Source organism: Ovis aries, chromosome 22, assembly GCF_016772045.2.
Source record: "Ovis aries strain OAR_USU_Benz2616 breed Rambouillet chromosome 22, ARS-UI_Ramb_v3.0, whole genome shotgun sequence".
NCBI classification, from domain to species: Eukaryota; Metazoa; Chordata; class Mammalia; order Artiodactyla; family Bovidae; genus Ovis; species Ovis aries.
Window position 1 is genome coordinate 43598443 of NC_056075.1, and position 19723 is coordinate 43618165.

Consider the following 19723-nt stretch of genomic DNA (forward strand, 5'->3'; position numbering starts at 1 on the left):
TGGTGGGCCCTCCCTTGCTGGCCTCGGTGGAGACTCCTGGGCTTGCATCACTTTTTGTAATTGTTTTGCAGCCACACCCTGCCCTCTCTGGGCTCCTTGATATGCGAGGCTGGCTTTGAAGTTGCAGGGAGCTCAGAGGAAGTCCCTGGGGTGAGAGCAGAGCCGCAGCGATGATGGGGTCCCCGGGACCCTGGGGGGTGTTTGCCTCCAAGATGGCTCCCTATCGCCATGGGTGCCCCAAACCGCACCTTCTGTTCTAGAAACCCCGGCACGGGGGAGGCGACTTGCCGCTCCTCTTCCTAGCTGTCCGTGGTGACAGGTGTCCCCAGCTTTTGAAAAAATCCCCACCTTTTGGGGGATACAGAGCACATGGGGAATATCAGCTTTGCTTTTTAAGATGCTGTTGTTGTTTAATCGCTCAGTCGTGTCCGACTCTTTGCATCCCTATGGACTTTAGCCTGCCAGGCTCCTCTGTCCATGAGATTCTCCAGGCAAGAATACTGGAGTGGGTTGCCATGGGATGGAACCCGAGTCTCCTGCCTTGGCAGGCAGATTCTTTACCACTGAGCCACCGGGGAAGTCCTCTTAAGACAGTATGGACCACAATAATAGCATCACCAGTGATGGTCGGGAGGCCTGCTATGTCCCAGGCAGATGTTTGATTGCACAAGCTACCTTCACAACCAGTGCGTTTCCAAGCAGAGCCTGAGGCTCAGAGAGTTTCAGAAACTGGCACAAATGGGAAAAGTCATTGAACCGGGACTGCCTCCTCTGCACCCCCGAAGCCCGTCCACCCGGCTCCAAGCCCCAGTTTTCCCTGCAGTACCTCATGGCTTCTCATCAAAGATGCACTTGTTCATTTTCTCGTTCACATGTTTGTCAAGTGCTTTTGATGGCTCAGCTGGTGAAGAATCCGCCTGCAATGTGGGAGACGTGGGTTTGATCCCTGGCTTGGGAAGATCCCCTGGAGAAGGGAAAGGCTACCCACTGCAGTATTCTGGCCTGGAGAATTCCATGGACTGTATAGTCCATGGGATCTCAAAGAGTCAGACACGATTGAGCGACTTTCACTTCTCACTTTTCTTTATACTAGGCTTCCCCGGTGACTCAGATGGTAAAGAATCTGCCTGCAATGCAGGAAACCCAGGTTCGATCCCTGGGACGCGAAAAATCTCCTAGAGAAGGGAAAGGCTACCCACTCCAGTATTCTTGCCTGGAGAATTCCACGGACAGAGGAGCCTAGTGGACAGCCCACGGGGTCACAACTGAGCAACTGAGCGACCCACACTTTCACTTTCACATTCTTTCATGCTAGAGACACAGATGGAGGCACTGGGCCAGGGGCAGTGAGTGGGGCAGATGGAAGTCCCTGCCCCCAGGGAGGCTGACCGTCCAGTCTGGGGAGAGCAGCGTAAACAGCACCCAGAAGGCGAATGTCAGAGGGAGAGAGACTGAACCGCTGCGGAAATGGGAGCCGAGGTCGGGGAGCCCGGCCACGTGGAACCAGTGACGTGTAAGCCAGGCTCTGGACCTGTCCTCTGGGCCAGTCGTGTCCCAGATGGAAGAGCAGGAGGTCCAGGCCTCCTGGAGCCACTGGGTAGGCCAGGTGGGGCCCAATTACTGCCCCGGGGCTTGTGGTGGGCGTGGTCCCGGGACATCTGTAACTGGCCTGGGTCCCCCCAGCAGGCCCTTTATTGGAGTCCATCCTTGGGCAGTTGGGCTCCCCAAGGGGAGCCATTCAGAGGCAGGGCGTGGCACAGCGGGGGCTGCCCCGCACAAAGGGAGCCCCGGAGGCATCTGCATGTGAAAGGCGGGGAGGGGGGCATTTACTGCATCCTGTCTCGGGCACTAAAGCACAGCTGCGGGGGCCCCCTTGGCCCAGCCTTTTCGCGGCAACGGAAGGAAGCAGGGCCCGCCTTGGCCGAGCAGCCTCATAAAGCAATTGCCACCCGGGACTCACAGACCCGCGGCCGCTGCTTCCAAATGTGCACACAAGCCCTGTGACCCTATGAAAGTCAGGCCCCACCCCTCAGGCCTTAGGGCCCGAGGGGCCAGGGGGCTTGTCTGAAGCTTGGCTTCCTTGGTGGTCAGCACCACCCCCACCTCGCTCCATCAGACCCCACGGACACAGCCAACTGGAAGTGGCTCCCTGTGTCCCCTCGCCCCATCCCCCAGGTGTGGCCCAGTGCCTGCTGGAGGGGCTCTTGAGGCTCTCAGAGGGGACAGGCCACTTGTTCTGAGTTCATTTACGCCAGAAACAGCTCTGCTGAGTCAGCCTGGACCTTGGACAAGGGGCGTTTGTCCAGAATGCCCCGCCGTGCTGCTGATGTCAGGGGCTGACTTCAGAGCTGGGGGCCCGGGAGGGGGCGAGTGCACAGTGGCCCTCTCCCAGGCCCCGTGCTTGTTGCATAACGTCTACAGTTTAATCTTCACAAGCCAGAAGTGCTTCCTTCTTGTGAACAGTCCCACTCAGTGCCTGAGTGGAGCGGGGCGGGGCTGGGACTTGCTCAGAGAGGGGGGTTCAGCACCCCTGCTGGGGCAGGTGCCGCACTCCCCGCCCCCCAGAAGGTAGGAGTTCGCTCTGGCGGGCAGGGTCCTGGGTCCAGGTCCCAGCCCAGCACTGTGGCTGTAATGTGGTCTCCGGCAAGTTCTTTAGGCTTTCTGTGCGTCCGTTTCATCTCCTGGAAGCTGTTGTAACTGCCCTTGGGGCTGTCCATCCTGGATGTCCTGGGGACATCTGGCAGGACAGCCAGCCTCGGTTCCCCACCCACCCACCCCCCGGCTCCCTTCGCTGGTTGAACTATGCCTTCTTTCTTATCAGTTGCCCCAGCTCATCTGCTGTCCCAGGTGCCCTGAGCATCTGGCTTCCCGTTCAGTTGCCTGCCTTGAGGGCCTGAATGTCCCCAGCACCCAGCCCTGGGCCTGCCAGAGGTGTGGTTGTCTTTGTTACCACCATCGTCATTCACGGAGCATTTGCAACGTGCTTCATAACAGTCCTGTCAAGTAGCTTCTGCCAATGCCCCATTTTACAGAAGTGGAAACTGAGGTTGGAGAGGGTTAAGTGATAAGCCTTGGTCTCACACAGGGACAGGGTGGTGGAGGTGCTGTGGGTGTGTCTGCTTCCCGAGCTGAGGCCCCCTTACCCTAAGAATACCTGGTCTCTGTCCCCTGCAGTGCCCAGCCCGTGACCAGCCAGTGACCACATCAGGGGAGAACTGACTGCCAGCTAACCTTGCAAGGCTGGGGAGTGGTCCACAGACCTCTTGGCTCCTGAAAACGTGTCCTTTAAAAAGCGCCTTGTGTCCCTTTGGGCCTCGGTCTCCCACTCTGTGAGAGGAACCACTAGGCTGGACAGTCTCCAAGTCTCCTCTGGTTTGTGGGTTCCCGCGCATCTGATTCTAAATTTCGTTTATCTAACTAGTAAAGCGATGCTGTGAGCTCGCTCGGTGTGACTCTCTGATCAGAGCTCAGAGGCTCAGGCAAGTCAGAGCGAGAACTCACTGGATGGCAGTGGGGGTTGGCCCCGGGCAGGGAAGGTGTGCCCACGTTTCGCAAGGGCCCTGGCTCTGGGCCTGCCCGACATTTCTGTTTGACTGTCTCCCCCTCCTGCGCTGTCCCCTGAGGTCGCCGGCTGGCTGGCCCACCCTGAGGCTCAGCCAGGGACACCTGCGTGCGTCACCGCCTGCGTTCTCTCTTCTCTCCGTCCAGCCTTTGGACTCCTGTTTCTTGCCTGCACTCTTGACAACACACTGTGCCCAGCAGAGGGCCAGATGGAGAGTGGGCAGGGACCTCCCGGGACCCCGCAGCGGGCTGTCGCAGGCTGGCCAAAAGGTCTGCTCTGGTGGAAAGAAGCAGGAGGTGCAGCAGGCCCAGCTGGTGCTTCTGGCAGAGGCTTTCGGCAGCCCTGTGTCACGGCCCCGGTGATGTCAGCACGTGCTAGGGCTCCTCTTGGGCCCACTGTGCCCCTCCCCACCAAAGAGCTGGGAGGCTGGGCGCTACCCCATTTCACGGCTGGGATTTCAGACCCCTGAATCTGGCCCACGGATGCCTGGCCCAGGACCTCAGCTGGGAAGCCAGACCCCCTCCTCAAGTGGCAAAAGCCCTTCTGTCCGTGCTGCAACTAGAGGGCAGCTCCTTGACCCCAAGCTGATGCCCGTTCATCTGGGCACACGGGGAGCTGCGCCGGGTTCCTCCCAGAATCAATGTGGCTGCCCTTTGGTGTGCGAGAATGATTTTTCTTTTTTTTCCTCCTTCTTCCTTCCTTCTTCCCTCCCTCATTCTTTCTCTTTCTTTCTCCCTCTCCCCACTCCCTCCCTCCTTTCCTTTCTTTTTTTTTTTAATGACGGTATTTCTCGCTGCAGGACTGCCCCTGCTCTGCACCTGGGCTCCCACGTGACCCTGTGATAAAATAGCGAGTCCTTAGAACAAATAGGCTCTTTGCATGTTTCAGTTTTCCCAATGTGTGCCGTCTGTCTCCGTGGCTTTCCAGAAGGGAAGCAGCCACCGATCTCAACGTCAGACAGTGGCTGGCGCTGCCGTGGAGCCCCGCCATGTAACAAAGATCTGGAGGCCGTGAGATGGGACAACCAGGACTCCTGTTCTCTGAGGATCTTCACTGGGCGCTGCTGCCTGGGTTTCAGTTCATAATGACTGCCCCCCCAGGGTGTTGCAGATGTCCTTTCCTTCTCTTGGAAACCTGAACTACAGAGATTCATTTATCTGCAGCTGTGGCCATTTTTGATGGAAAGAGGAGATTGTTTCCACCAGGTAGTGGGGGAGAGTTGAGTTGTGGCCCCTGGGGTAGGGGCGCAGAGCAGGCAGTGTGGGTCAGGGAGGCGGGAATGTGGGGAACATGCTCTTCCCGTCCCCTCCTTCCACCCCTCCTGGCGTGTTTCTCCCATCTCAGGTCAGCGCTCCAGGCCGCTGGACGTGGAGATGGTCACCGGTAGAGACTTCAGCCCAGGGTGGGCTGGTGGACCTCACATAGCTCTTGTGAAGACCAGCGCAGTTCAGTTCAGTTCAGTTGCTCAGTTGTGTCTGACTTTTTGTGACCCCATGAACTAACGCTAGGCCTCCCTGTCCATCACCAACTCCTGGAGACCACCCAAACCCATGTCCATTGAGTCAGTGATGCCATCCAACTATCTCATCCTTTGTCATCCCCTTCTTCTCCTGCCTTCAATCTTTCCTAGCATCAGGGTCTTTTCCAATGAGTCAGCTCTTCGCATCAGGTGGCCAAAGTATTGGAGTTTCAGCTTCAACATCAGTCCTTCCAATGAACACCCAGGACTAATCTCCTTTAGGATGGACTGGCTGGATCTCCTTGCAGTCCAAGGGACTCTCAAGAGTCTTCTACAACACCACAGTTCAAAAGCATCAATTCTTCGGCACTCAACTTTCTTTGTAGTCCAACTCTCACATCCATACATGACTACTGGAAATACCATGGCCTTGACTAGGCGGACCTCTGTTGACTAATGTCTCTGCTTTTTAATATGCTGTCTAGGTTGGTCATAATTTTCCTTCCAAGGAGTAAGCGTTTTTTAATTTCATGACCGCAGTCACCATCCACAGTGATTTTGGAGCCCAAAAAAACAAAGTCAGCCACTGTTTCCACTGTTTCCCCATCTATTTGCCGTGAAGTGATGGGACTGGATGCCACGATCTTCGTTTTCTGAATGTTGGGCTTTAAACCAACTTTTTCACTCTCCTCTTTCACTTTCATCAAGAGGCTGTTTAGTTCTTCGCTTTCTGCCAAAAGGGTGGTGTCATCTCCATATCTGAGGTTATTGATATTTCTCTCGGCAATCTTGATTCCAGCTTGTACTTCATCCAGCCCACTGTTTCTCATGATGTACTCTGCATATAAGTTAAATAAGCAGAGTGACAATATACAGCCTTGATGTACTCCTTTCTCGATTGGAACCAGTCTGTTGTTCCATGAAGACCAGCCCAGGGGCACGTAAATTAAAGGACATGGACCCTGCTTTCTCTGTGGTCGGGAGAAGTCACCATCCCCTACCATCGTTTGTCGCTTCAAGTTCGACCTGTCAGCCTGCAGCCTTCCCTACGCGCCCAGGAGCCCACCCAGCTTGAGGCCTCCTCTCCTTCACCATCCTGTGAGGGGTCCCTCTACTCGGGGTGGGAATAAGGTTTGGAGTCACTATTAGCCTAGCCTTCCAGACCCCGACCCATTTCCCTCCCAGCCCTGTCAGTAGGACCCAGCCCATGCTCCTGGGAGGCCCAGGTGTAGGAGCAGTGGATGGGAGGGCCTGCCAGCAGCGGGGCCCTCTCTGCTTGGTGGTGGGGTGGCTGGAGCATGGTGGGGGTGGGCCCTGCCTGCTCTGGGCAATGGGGGCGGGGAGGGGAGGCAGGGAACGAGATCGGGGAGCCTGTCTGCTGGCCACTTACTGGCTGACGTTCTCCGCACACGCTGAGCGAGCTCTGACCATGGGCCAGGCCCAAGCTGGCACCTCGAAGATCTCCCTGGAGCTTCAGCATGTGAGGCTGTTATCATCCCATCTTCCGGATGAGGAAACTGAGCTCCAAGGAGAAGAAATAGCCTGTGGAGGTGCCACAGCCCTAGTCATCAGGCCCTGGAGCACCTCCAGGTCGCTCCTTGACCTCCTGGCCTCCCGCTCAGGATTAGAGCGTCTTTCATATGCATTTGTCCCGTGGCTGCAGGAAGGCACAAGTTGCCCTGCGTCGCTGAGCAAAGGCCCCTCCTACTGTCTACCCATCTGGACTCATGAGGGTCCACTGTGCTTTCCCTAACCCTAACCCCAACTCCAGCCCTAACCCTAACCCTAACAGACACTGAAGCAGTGCTCCCCACGGGCAGGATTGGCAGTGAGCCCTCCCGAGGTTCTCTGGGTGCTAGAATGACTTGGTTCCGTTAGAATTTGGATCACTTAAGTGCTTCTCACAGAAAAGCAGTGCCGTGTTTCAAGAGCTGTGAAAGCCAAGTGGGACAGACTCTGCCTGGGAGGGGACAGAAGTCTGGGGGGCCTTCCTGGAGGAAGGGACATACAAACCAGGCCTTGAAGGATGTGTAGGATTTGCCATAGGGGATGGGTGACGGCAAAGACTCAGGGTGATTCGCGGGCCTTCGGGGTCAGATGAAGGTGAGAGGTGGCTGGGGTGGGTTGGGGACGGAGCTCCGAGGGGCCTTCCCCAGGGCAGCCTCCTTGCCGCTGTCCAGCTCCTCTGTGGTGAGCCCAGAGGGCACTAGGTGGTGGAGCTGTGCCAAGGTCAGCCAGGATGTCCAGTAATCGTCCCAGCACTCTACCTGCTCCCGAGCGACAATGAGAGGGTTTCCATTATTTTCGGGTGAGCGCCCCTGGCAGATGCCGACAGCTAGCAGATGTGTGAGGTCCAAGGTGATTTGCAAGGGACCCGCTCATGTGATGATCGGTAATGGCATCAGGCGACGCTGTCACTCAGAGCTTGTCCTGGCCTCTGGGAGGAGGTAAAGGTCAGTTCAAAGAGCCAGTGCGCCCACGAAGTAGGGGCAAGTCCCCACCCACTCCAGGCGGGGTCCCGGGAGGCAGTCTGGAAGCGGACTGAGAACGTGGCTGTGGTCTCAGAGGGGACGTCTGGCCGGAGCCCCGCTCTGGCCGCCACGGCCCTGCGGTAGGCCCCCTGTCCCCAGGGTTCTGGGGTGTTGGGGGACGGGGATGGCCTGGCCTGTCCTGGAGCCGGGCCCAGCCCGATGCCAATGGCTCTGGGGCTCGCTGCCCTTGGGAGGCCCATGGCAGGCTCTGCCGCGACCCTGAAGCCACGCCTGGCTCCTGCTCCCCTGACGTTGGGTTTGTGTGTTCCAGGCCTTCCAAGGCTGAATCTGATATTAAGCAGTGGCCCCTCCAAGAGACACAAAGGCTTTGGCTCCTCCGCTGTCTTAGTCTGCCGGAACAGAGTACCACAAGCCTGGAGGGCTGAGTGACAGAGGTTTATCTGCCCCTAGTCCTGAAGTCTAGGCATCCGAGATTGAGGTGCCCTAGGGTGGGATTTTGGGGGGAGCCCTCTTCCCGGCTTGCTAGGTGGCTCCCTTCGACTGTGCCCTGACATGGCCTCCCCTCTGTGGTTGCAGAGGGATCCCTGTCGTCTCTGGCTGTGATCCTGTCCTGTCCCGGCCCCACCCTTTCGTCCTCTCCTAACCTTCATTTATCTCCCGAGGGGTCAGCCTATGAGATGAGGGGCAGGACACCACAGCTTATATGCTATGTGACTTTCTCAGGCCTCTGCCTCCCAGACCTCCTATTTTCTCATCCCTGGGACGGGCTCCTGGTTCTTGTCTCCATAGCTCGCAGACTCAATTTGGCAGGTGCTTAGCGCCTTGTGCGCTCCAGGCTCCTGGCCTGGGGAGTACATGTGAGGGACACAGGGTGTCCAAAGAGGGCTCTGCCCTCAAGGGGTGAGGATGACATCAGATCACAGATACCGACCCCTAGGGCAAGGCTGAATGTAATGTATTCATCCTTTATTATTTTTAATAATAATAATGAATAATACTCTAGGGCTTCCTTGATGGTTCAGTGGTAAAAAAAAAAAAAAAAAATCCACCTACAATGCAGATGACACAGGAGATGACTGTTCGATCCCTGGGTCGGGAAGATCCCCTGGAGGAGAAAATGACAACCCATGCCAGTCTTCTTGCCTGGAGAATCCCATGGACAGAGGAGCCCGGCAGGCTATAGTCCGAAGGGTTGCAAAGAGTCAGACAGGACCAAGCTTGCACGCATCCATCCAACCAGTACTTTCTTTACTTTTAGTAAGTAAGAACAATGAAGAGACAACCTGGGACTCATGCCAGAAAGTGAAAAGAGGGTGTGGTCAGGGACATGAATGGACAGACCTGCAGTGAGGGGCCTTCCCCGAGCATTTCCCACCGCTGTCCAGGGGCTGATTCAGTCCTAAAACTAGTAGTTTTATTTTATTTTTAATTGGAGGATAATTACTGTACAATATTGTGTTGGTTTCTGCCATACAACAACGTGAATCAGCCACAGGTGTACATATGGCCCCTCCCGCTTTCACCTCCCTCCCACCTCCCATGCCACCCCACCCCTCTAGGTGGTCACAGAGCCCCGGTGTGAGTTCCCTGGGTCATACAGCAAATTCCCACTGGCTATCTGTTTTGCATATGATAGTGTAGAGGCTTCCATGTTACTTTCTCCATTTGAGTAGTTTTGACTTTAAAGCAACATGTCTTCAGTAAATGTACGTTGTGTGTCGGCGGCGAACAGTGTCTGCGGTGAGTTCTGCTGTTTACCTGTGTGTCACGGGCACCGGAGCTGTGTTTGGAACAGCAGCTGCGAGGTCCTGTCATCTCACCGTCACACCGATTGCTCACTGTTCTGAGAAGGTCACATCGTAATCCATTAGCAATAATTAGTCCCCCGGCACCCGCTGCCTTCTTCCCTCAACTGCTCCATTAACTTGGGTGCGGATCGCACATCCCAGGCGCCAATCAGCGGAAGATCTGTCTGTAATATACAAGGTGATGCTATTAGTTACAATATATTAACTGCCTAATTTAAAAATACAAAAGCTGTCTTTATGAAGGGCAATTAACCACTAAGCGTAATTGATAATTCATAACCCCCTGATTAGGAAAGACAAATACTAAGAAAGGACTGAATCACCTGGGCTGCTGATTGTATGGCATCGTCAGCCTCTCCGTCTGCGTTTGTTCGCCCTGCTGTCAGTCGGGCCTGACGTTTCTTCCCGGGTCTCACCTGTCGGCTCCGGCGCTTGGTGGGTCTGGAGGCTCACCGTCATGTGGGGGTGCATGTCCTCACCACCGAATGGGGTGCAGTGAAGGGGGTGCAGGCTCAGGGCACCCTTAGGGGAAGCAGTAGGCATGGTCCTAAGACAGGGTGCCTCTCACCAGCTGTCATCTGGACTTGCCATCACTCATTCAGCAAACACTTGTCAGGGGCCTGCGTGGGCCCAGCCATCAGACCTCATTCCTGACCTCATGGAGCACGCGAGTCCGGGAGAGAGACGCTGAACAAATGCCAGCATGAGATGGTTGGAGATACGGGTTAGCGTCAGAAAGAAAAGCAGCCTAGAGACAGAGCAGGGCAGCGTCACCCAGATGGGCGGAGAAGGGGACGTTGGGCAGACCCTTCACCTTTTCCCTAGGGTTTCTCGGACCTCCTGACTTGCAGCCTGGTGACTTCCATGGCCCCTGACATGCTCTCAGCAGATGCCAAATCTGAGGGCTCCCTCGCCACGGCCCGGGGTGCCTCCAGGGAGGGCCGTGTGCTCCGGGCCAGGCCGGGTCGCCGGCCCGCTGGCGCCCTTGCTCAGGGCCTGGCCTCGCCCGCAGCACGGACTGTTGCAAGGCCCCCTTCCTCCTGGGGGTCCTTGTTCCTTTGTCTCCCTTCCAGTCTCAGCTGCAGAGCTGTCTCCTCCCAGGGAGGCCTCCTGACCTGCCCAGGCTGCCTGGCCGTCCTGTCTCCTCACCTCTTTGGTCCTTCCCATCACCTCTCGTCCTGATCCCAGCGCCCCTCCTGTGTGCGGTCTCCCACCTCACGCACCGACTGAGGGCTCTGGGGTCAGAGAGCCCGCCTGCGGGCACCGCGGCGTGTCCGTGTGCCAGTCAGTAGGTGCTTAGTCGCTGTCAGCAGAAGGGTTCAGTGTTATTTCCCTGGGTTCTCTCTGGGCGTCGGCTTTTGTGACTTGGCCTTCAGAGAGCCTGCCCAGGTGCAGCGGGGCTGCAGGGCCTCCCGTGAGCCCAGACAGGCTGTCGGAGCTGCTGACACCGCGGGCATCCCCGGCTCCCGTCCCGTTAGCTCACCCGTGCGCCCGATGACTCCATCTGGCTGACCTGTCTTCAGTGACAGTGGCGAGACAGCACACCTCAGGCGTGGTCCCCGGCCTTTTCATTTTGGAGAAATGTGGATACTCAGGGGTCAGCTCAGATGCTCAGTGGAGATGCTCACTGTGGTGGGAGGGCCCGGAGGGGTGGCCGGGACGCTTGGAGGGGACCTCCACCAGGCTGAGCGGCGTGGTGTGGTGCCGGGGAGGTGTCGATTGGCTCCTGGAGGCGGGCGGATTGGCACGTGTGAAGAGGCGGTGTGTCCCAGGCAGAAGCAGAGGTCACGTGGGAACTTGGGGCATCTCAGGTGTGCCGAGCTTGGCGAGGATGAGAAGGGTCTTCTCCAGCTCAGAAACCCCAGGGTCTGGCGAGGCTGTCAAGGCCCAGCTCAGGGGCCCATGGAGACCCGGCTTGCTCTGAACTGTTCCCTGGAGAAGAAGCACCCGTCCAGGCCCCTCCCAGGGTGGCCGGGCCGCCTGCTGACAGCCCCCTCCCCGGCCTGTCTCCCCCCCTGTAGGCTGAAACGGTCCCGGCTGAAGGTGAGATTTTGCACCAACGAGTCGCAGAAGTCGCGGGCGGACCTGGTGGGGCTGCTGCAACGGCTGGGCTTCGACGTCTCCGAGAGCGAGGTGACCGCCCCGGCCCCTGCCGCCTGCCTAATCCTGAAGCAGCGAGGCCTGCGGCCACACCTGCTTGTCCACGACGGTAGGCCGCCCTTGGGCCCCCAGGGCAGGTGAAGGCACCCCCTCTCCAGCTGGGGGCTGGGGAGGACACAGAGGGAGCACCTGGCCCTTGTTAGACCCGTGGGCCTTGGGGTGGAACCCAGGGACTCCCTGCTGGGACCCTGGCCCCATCCATCCTGGCATCATCCTGGGCCTGGGAGTCGGGGTGGGGTGGGGTGGTGGTCAGAGGCAGGGTCCATATGGCTCCCTGGAGGCAGGAAAACCCTGGGTCTGTTTTCTGTGATCCAGGATGGAGCAAGGTGGCAGGAAATTGTCAAGGGGGCAAGATTTTAGCCTCTGGGGTCTGTGTCTGTGTGTGAGAGAGAGAAAGACAGACAGACAAATAGAACAGATACAAAGCTAGGTCTGTAGGTTTTGGAACCATATTTGTGAAAACCAGCCCCAAGCTCTGGCTAATGGCACAGGTTCACTTGCTAACATCAGTCTGAAGGCAATGACAAAGTCCCTTTGACCCTCAGCTGGGAGTTTTGCTGAAATGAAGAAGAAAGAACAGTATTACCTGGCACCTTCTGAATATTTAAAAAGAAGAGACAGTACATGCTTCAGAATTCAGGACATTTTTCTGTTGTTGCACAGAGCCTTCCTGCTTCCTTCCTCTGTGCTTGGCGTTGTTATTTACAAACCTGCGGCAGAGGCAAGCATGCTTTTCTACCCCGGGACAGGAGTAGGGGACTCCCAGAAATGGAGAGAGCTCCTGAAGATCTGGAGGCCGAGTCCACAGCTCTGGCACCAGTCGAGGGCGACATGCCCAGCCTTTAGAAACTGTTTTTCTTGAAATGCTTCCTCTGTGATCTGGGATCCTTGCCAGCGTCTTTAGAACAGGTCCTTAAAGTAACAGAAAGATTTAAGAGAGAAAATCCTCCCCTCCCCGGGGCAGGGGCAGAGGGTGGGGGTGGACCTACCAGAGATGAAAGGGAAACTCAGCGTTCCCCTTGAAGACGACGTTCATCAGTGAGGCCAACAGGCTGATGTTGGAGCTCGAGAAGCTGTGGGGGAAGCCAGATGCCCTTCGTTGCCTGTTCTCTTGTGTCTGTGCTTTGCACAGGAGTCCCTGTCTTTTCAGACCCTGAATCATTTTCAGGTCGATGAATTCCACCTCCCCCTCCCCAACTTTTTGCTATGAGGATTTTCAAACAGACGGCAAAGCAGAAATAATTTTATTTGGGACATTTGTTTGCCTTTCACCTTGACTTCACCAATGACATTTTGCCATGTTTCCTTCATTATACATCTCCCATCCCTCCATCCATCTATCCATCTTTATCTTCTTGATGCATCTCAGAGTCACTTGCAGACTTTGTTGGTGGTTGTTATTCTTAAGTCGTTCGGTTGTGTCCGACTCTTTGCGACCCCATGGACTATAGCCCACCAGGCTCCTCTGTCCATGGGATTTCTCAGGCATGAATACTGGAGTGGATTGCCATGCCCTCCAGGGGATCTTCCCGACCCAGGGATTGAACCCTTCTCTCTCCCTCTTTTCAGGAGTCCGCTCGGAATTTGATCAGATCGACACATCCAACCCAAACTGTGTCGTAATTGCAGATGCTGGAGAAGACTTTTCTTATCAAAACATGAATAAAGCTTTCCAGGTGCTCATGGAGCTGGAAAACCCTGTGCTCTTCTCACTGGGAAAAGGGTAAGTCGGCTGCGGGGGAGTCATTTCCGGCCACTCGGGGTGATGCTCCGTGGGCCTCTCTGACTTAAGGAATCAGCAGAGAAGCTGGGAAGGGTGGGCATGGGGTGGACGCAGTATGGCTCCTTCTTCCTTCCCTCTCCTTTTCTTGCTTTTTCCCTTCATTTCGGCATCCGTGTCTTTGATAATTTTTGAGCAGAGACCTGGTCTTCAGCTGGTTGGTCAAGCATCCCTGTGACCACGAGGCTGGGAGTGGCTGGGGGCAGGGGCGGGACCCCTGGAGATCAGGGTGGCCGTCCTGAATTTCGGTTACTGTCACAGGACACAGCACAGGGCTGATGGGTTGTGCCAAGGAGACGGATGCCTGAGCAGTGAAAATAGGCTTGAGGGCCTGTGTGCTCTCGTCTGGGCCCCGCATCTCTGGTTGAGGAGCAGCCTGTCAGCTTGTGATTCTGTCATCCGAGTCTGCAGCCTGGGCCTCACCGTCTCTTTCAAAACACTGTGCTGATTATTTCTCTTAACCTTTTTTTTATCACAAAGAACAACACATCTTCATTGAAGAAAAACTGTTGAATACAGATGAGTGAAAAGAGGAAAACAGCATTTTCAGTCCCACTGCAGGAGGGAACAGCAGCCAGCATTTTGGCGTGTGTCCTTCCTAGCAGTTTTCTGTGCAGAAATCATTACACGTGGGTGTGTTCACAGCATCAGTATCTAACTCGACCTGGTTCTGTCTCGCGGCTTTAGTGGTTCACCGAATATTCTGTGAAGCACTTTGCGTACAATAGGGCTTCCCTTGTGGCTCAGTGGGTGAAGAATCCCCCTCAGTGCTGGAGCCCCGGGTTCAGTCCCTGGGTCGGGAAGATCCCCTGGAGGAGGGGATGGCAATCCACTCCAGTACTCTTGCCTGGAGAATCCTGTGGACAGAGGAGCCCAGAGGGCTACAGTCCATGGGGTCGTAAAGAGGCAGACGTAACTGAGCGACTATCACTTCCGTGTGGGAAGTAGACGTCTTTGCAGCGAGGTCATTCCTGTTCATTGTTTTACAGGCTCTCCTGTAGTTGTCCTAGGCTGTTTCTGATCTTCTCCCTGAGTGAGGCCGTGATCAGCCTCTTTCTGGCATTTTGGGCGATGTGTATTTTTTGAGGTCCTTGGTGCATGTTGCCAAGTTGCTTTCCAGAAAGCAGTGCAGGTTTATTCTGTCCTCCGTGGAAGCAGCACTAGGGTTTTAGAGTCACAGGGGTGCTGTGGAACCCGAGCCCAGCGTTGCACGCAGGGCAGGAATTCTGTGCCCATCTCTGGGGAAGCCTTTCCCAGCTTAGGTGCTTCTGATGACTGGGGACTTCCTACCTCTGCCTGCTGAATGGGGGTGGCTATTCCGGTAGACACGAGGGGGACTTTTTATCTGGCTGCTGGCCATTGCTAAGCACTCTATATAGCTCACCATGTTTAATTCTGACCACAACACTGTGAGCTATAGGCAGCATCATTGCCATTTTACAGATGGGTATATCAAGGCACAGGGAGATGAGCTAAGCCACGGTCACCCCATCAGTCAGTGCTGGGACGGCCAGGAGCGCCCCCAGAGCCTGTGCTCCGTCACTTTTCAGCTCCATTCTAGAGCAGGTATTGGGTCCACACAAGATCTTAAACTTTTTTGAGATCGTTTTAAAAATTGGAAGACTTTACGTAAAATAACTGGATTTCTGGATTCTCTTAAAAAAGCAGAAGATCTGAGGGTACTCGCCCCACATTCCCAAATGCACTGCCGCTTGGTGGAGCCACTGGTCCCTCACCTCTGGTGCAGCGGAGACCCCACCACGACCTCCTGCCCATCTCCAGGCTTCAGGGTCGGCTGACGTTCATCTTGTACCGAGAGTTGCTTTTCTCGTGGTAGAGAAATATTTCTTCATGGCTGTGCTTCTTTTAAAATAGGCAAGTGAAAGAGTTTTAAAGAAAGAAAGGAGAGGATACGTGTCTCTTGTGGTTGTTGTTCATTTGCTAAGTCCTGTCCAGCTCTTTGCAACCCCACGTTCTACAGCACACCAGGCTTCTTTGTCCTTCATTATCTCCCAGAGTTTTGCTCAAACTCATGTCCATCGAGTTGGTGATGCCATCTAAGCATCTCATCCTCTGTTGTCCCCTTCTCCTCCCGCCTTCAATCTTTCTCAGCATCAGGGTCTTTTCTAATGAGTCAGTTCTTCGCATCAAGTGGCCAAAGTATTGCAGCTTCAGCTTCAGCATCAGCGTCAGTCCTTCCAATGAATATTCAGGACTGATCTCCTTTAGGATGGACTGGTTGGATCTCCTTACAGTCCAAGGGACTCCCAAGAGTCTTCTCCAATACCACAGTTTGAAAGCATCAATTCTTCGGCGCTCAGCTTTCTTTATGGTCCAACACTCACATCCATACATGACTACTGGAAAGAACATAGCTTTGACTAGACGGACCTTTGTCTTGCTGCAAATATTCCAGTGTGTTTATCATGCAAAAAATTGTATCCTGTGTTAGTCAGTGGTCTCCAGAGAAACAGAACCAACAGGGTGTGGTGATGTATACACAGACAGTTCTTGACTTAGCAGTGATTCAGATGATAATTTTTCGATTTGGTTATGGTGTGAAAGCCACGCACGTTCAGAAAAACTGTGCTTCGAATTTTCAATTCTGGTCCTTTCCCGCATGCAGTGCAGTCCTCTCTTGTGATGCTGGGCAGACGCTGGGCACTGGCTGCTCCCAGGCAGCCCCGTGATCACGAGGGTCAACAGCTAGTACACGTACGAACATTCTGTACCGAGACCACCATTCTGAGTTTCACTTTCAGTAATAAATTACATGAGATATTCAGTGCTTTATTATAAAATAGACTTTGTGTTAGATGATTCTGCCCAACTATAGGCTAATATAAGTGTTCTAAGCACATTTAAGGTAGGCTGGGCTTATTAAATGCATTTTTTAATGCATTTTTGAGTTAATGATATTTTCAGCTTCTAATGCATTTATCAGAACATAACCCTGTCATAGGTTGAGGAAGATGGGTATGTAAAGAGAAATTGATTGTGGAGGCTAGGTTTTTCCTGCATAGGCCAGCAGGCTGGAGACTTAGGGAAGAGTTGCCATCTGAGTGCCACAGTTATCCGCCAGCAGGTTCCTTCTTGTTTGGAGAGGTCAGACTTTGTTTTGGTTGGGCCTTCAACTAATTGGATGAGGCCCACCACATTATGGAGGGCAATCTGCTTTACTGAGTCTACTGATTTAAATGTGAATGTCATCCAAGAAACATCTTCTCAGAAGCATCTGGAATACCATTAGACCAAATATCTGGCCCAGCCAAGTTGATATAAAATTAGCTGCCACAGTTCCTTGCTGGTCTTACCTTCTGCAGTTTAGGTCACTGCAAACCACAGAAGCTGGCCAGCTTGACTCTTTCACATTCCGCCTTGGTCCTGTAGGCTTCCCTAAAGTTACCAACTCCTCGCGAACAGCATGATTAAGAAGTTTTGTTATTACTCATTTACGTTAAAACTTTTGTCTTCAAAATTATCTTTAATTATTAAAAGTTATTTTTCCAGATCAGGGATAGTAGTCAAAATAGGTATGGTTGAAAAAGAAAAAAAAAATATGGAATCAGTTTCTTTTAGCTTTGTACTTGTATAACAAATTCAGTAGTTGGCAAAGATGTGTTTTCCAAATAAGCAGCTAGTGAGGGGGTGGCTAGCTGCTGGGGTTTCTGACGGGGGCTGTGGGTTGGGTGCTCAGAAATCAGAGAAAGGAGCCAGCAGCTTCTGGGCTTAGGTCGTCACCCCTTGGGACAGCCCAAGGACGCAGGAAGAGCTGCTGCCACACCCAGCTGAGGGTCACCGGGGATGAGGGGCCGTCCTTCACCTGAGTGGGGCCGCGAGGTGCCCCCAAGGAGGCAGGGTGGTGGATTCACTGGGGCAGAATGTCCTCGTCCTGGAAACGGAGTGATTTACATTTGGCATCTGTTTGGACTGAGAGTGGGAATTGCCTTTGTAATTTCTTCTGTCATGCCTCCGTCGGAAAATTAAGCTGTTTACGCAACAGACTATGGAAGGTTAATGGCTCTTGTGGGAAAGGTCAAGTGGTCATTTTGAAGGGAGGCTGTGCTGAATAATCGGAAGGGAGGGCAGAGGAATAAAGCATAAAATCTATCTGACTGCGGCTCTCCGGCTTTTCCCTGTCTTTCCGGAATCCACGGTTTCTTCTTTGTGGCTGGAGTACTCAGGTTCAAGCCAGACCTGCTGTGGCTTTTATTATGCCAGTAACAGAAGATAAACACATCAAATCTCTTGTGTTTGGGGAATAAGAAAAATTAACTTGGGTACTAGTGTTTACTGTATCCCTAAAAATGTTTTGGGCCAACAGATGGCCTTCTCAAGATGCCTTTTTGTTTTCCTGGATGAATAAGAAATAAAGACAAGTTCTTGGCCCTATGAAAGCGAGTCCACATTTAGTATAAAAAGAAATATTAAGGTTTCTAGATTTATGCAAGTCAGTTTTTTTCTTTAGGTTCCAAAAATCAGTGTGGCAAAGAGAAGAGGGTTTTGATTGGATCTTTTCAGCTGCATGTTCCAATTCTTCTTCCCACCGGGACGAAATTTAAACTAAAGAAGGTGCAGTACCTGTCACTCTGGAAGGAAGACTCGGGGGAGGGTGCATCGGGCAGAAGCGGGGCGTCAGGGGGTCCTCGGGAGGCCCTTCCATGGGGAGGGCTCCCGCCTCCTGCAGCCGGCTGGGAGCTGAGCCTGTCCTGGGCCAGAGGCTCCTAGCATCCTCAGCTCCAGACAGAGCCGTGTGTTGCAACAGAGCGTCCTTGTTTTATAATTTTTCCTTTGGCGCCTGGGTCGTCTTCTCCTGTGCTGGCTACATTCTTTCCTCGGTTCTGTCCTCGGTGCCCTGGCTCTCTTCAACATGCCCCACCCTCAGCACCTCCTCCACCCGCCCCCACACACACCAGCTCCCTTCTCTCTCACCCTGGCTGTGCATTTCCTGGAGTGTAGGGGACAAGGGGGGTGGACGAGGGGGTGCCTCTGAGCATCTGACGGACTCCTGTGTGCCTGGGGTGGCATCTGGCACTCGGGGTCCTCAGGAAGGTACCAAGTCTGAGAGCCCCTGGGTCTAGACCCCTCCACTCCTCCCCTTTGACCTTCAGGCCTCAGCTTTGATGCTTCCTCCTCTGGGACGCCTCCCTACCGCCCCGTCCCCAGCATGCCTGGCCCTCCCCACGCAGAGTGTACAGAACACCAGGTTCCGCTTGCCGTCACCCAGGTCCTGCTCTTTCATATTTGTCTGTGGATCTGTCTGCTTCCCCACCAGATAGGGAGTCCCTGGGGAGCAGCCTGGGTCTGAGAGTGTCCCCTGCAAAGGACTGCGGGACAGCTTCATCTTAAATGTTTGGGGGACCGAGTTAGCGGATGCCAGCGGCCCCCTCCGAGAGAGCCCAGGTCCCAGCACCCGGTGTCTGGGGGTTGCTTGATGCTTCTCTGGAGCTTGGCCCCTCCTCTGCCTCTTGGCCACATTTGGCTTTACTTGGCCAGTCCTTCAAACCCTGGACCCGGCTGAGGGAATCATCATACCCAAGTAGTTTATTGTGGAACTGGGGAAAAATAAAAGCCAACACTGTTTTGAGCCTGTTTAAATGCAGGACAGATGTCTGGAGTCCAGACTTAAGACCAAGACAGTTAGGAACCTCTAAGCCTATGTTTTGGGGGTCACGCTTTTAAAAGGGGGGCTCCCCTGGTGGCTCAGACAGTAAAGAATCTGCCTGCAGATGCAGGAGACCTGGGTTCGGTCCCTGGGTCGGGAAGATCTCCTGGAGAAGGGAATGGCAACCTACTCCAGTATTTTTGCCTGGAGAATTCCATGGACAGAGGAGCCTGGCAGGCTACAGTCCATGCGATCGTGAAGAGTCAGACACGACTGAACAACTGGCGCTTTCACTTTCCTTAAGGGGATCGTTGGCAAGTCCCAGCTCCATGAGCAGCGGTGGCTCTCTCCTGGCTCCCAGGCATCTTCCTGCATGTGTGTGGCTTCCCAGCCGAGCCATGTCCTTCCGGCACGACCCCTAGTGTGCAGAGCCTTGGACCCTGACCGAGAGGCCCAGGTTGACTTGGAGACTGGGTCCGCTTGTGATGGAAGAGGCCCCCCGCGGCTTCAACAGTTGGGCTCTGATCTGCCTGGCCCAAGGCAGTGGCAGGGGACCAGCCCTTGCCGAGGGTAAGAGTTTGGCTGCAGCCCAGCCTGCATCCGTACGGAAGCTTCCGCGGCAGGCAATGAGGATGCAGAAGGGGTGCACGCTTCTCCCATCTGAGGGGCCAGGTGATCGCTGCGGGTGGCCAGGCTCTTGCAGCCTTGGAGGCCTCAGGTGGGGCCCAGAGGGGCAGGCAGAGTCCCTGGGTGTGGCAGAGCCAGAGGAAGGAAGCGAGCTCGGTCCTACCATTTCCAGTAGACAACAGGACAGGGTCCGGCCCCCACAAACTGGAAAGACCTGCGTTCATTCTTTC

The 19723-nt window shown here is 54.6% G+C and overlaps 1 protein-coding gene and 1 long non-coding RNA gene across 4 annotated transcripts in view; one reads left to right on the forward strand and one right to left on the reverse strand.

Moving 5' to 3' along the window:
• LHPP (phospholysine phosphohistidine inorganic pyrophosphate phosphatase) overlaps positions 1-19723 on the forward strand; it is a 129241-nt gene that overhangs the window by 5237 nt on the left and 104281 nt on the right. For all 3 annotated transcript variants that reach the window (XM_027960505.3, XM_027960508.3, XM_027960507.3), the window contains exons 2-3: positions 11343-11530; positions 13051-13204. In XM_027960505.3, the coding sequence (XP_027816306.1) occupies positions 11343-11530; positions 13051-13204 (342 nt within the window). The remainder of the gene's footprint in view (positions 1-11342; positions 11531-13050; positions 13205-19723) is intronic.
• On the reverse strand, positions 8520-13055 carry LOC121817641 (uncharacterized). The gene is made up of 3 exons (XR_006057690.2): positions 12471-13055; positions 9645-12393; positions 8520-9485 (listed from the first exon to the last, which is right to left on the reverse strand). It is a non-coding gene; the product is annotated as an uncharacterized LOC121817641 (long non-coding RNA).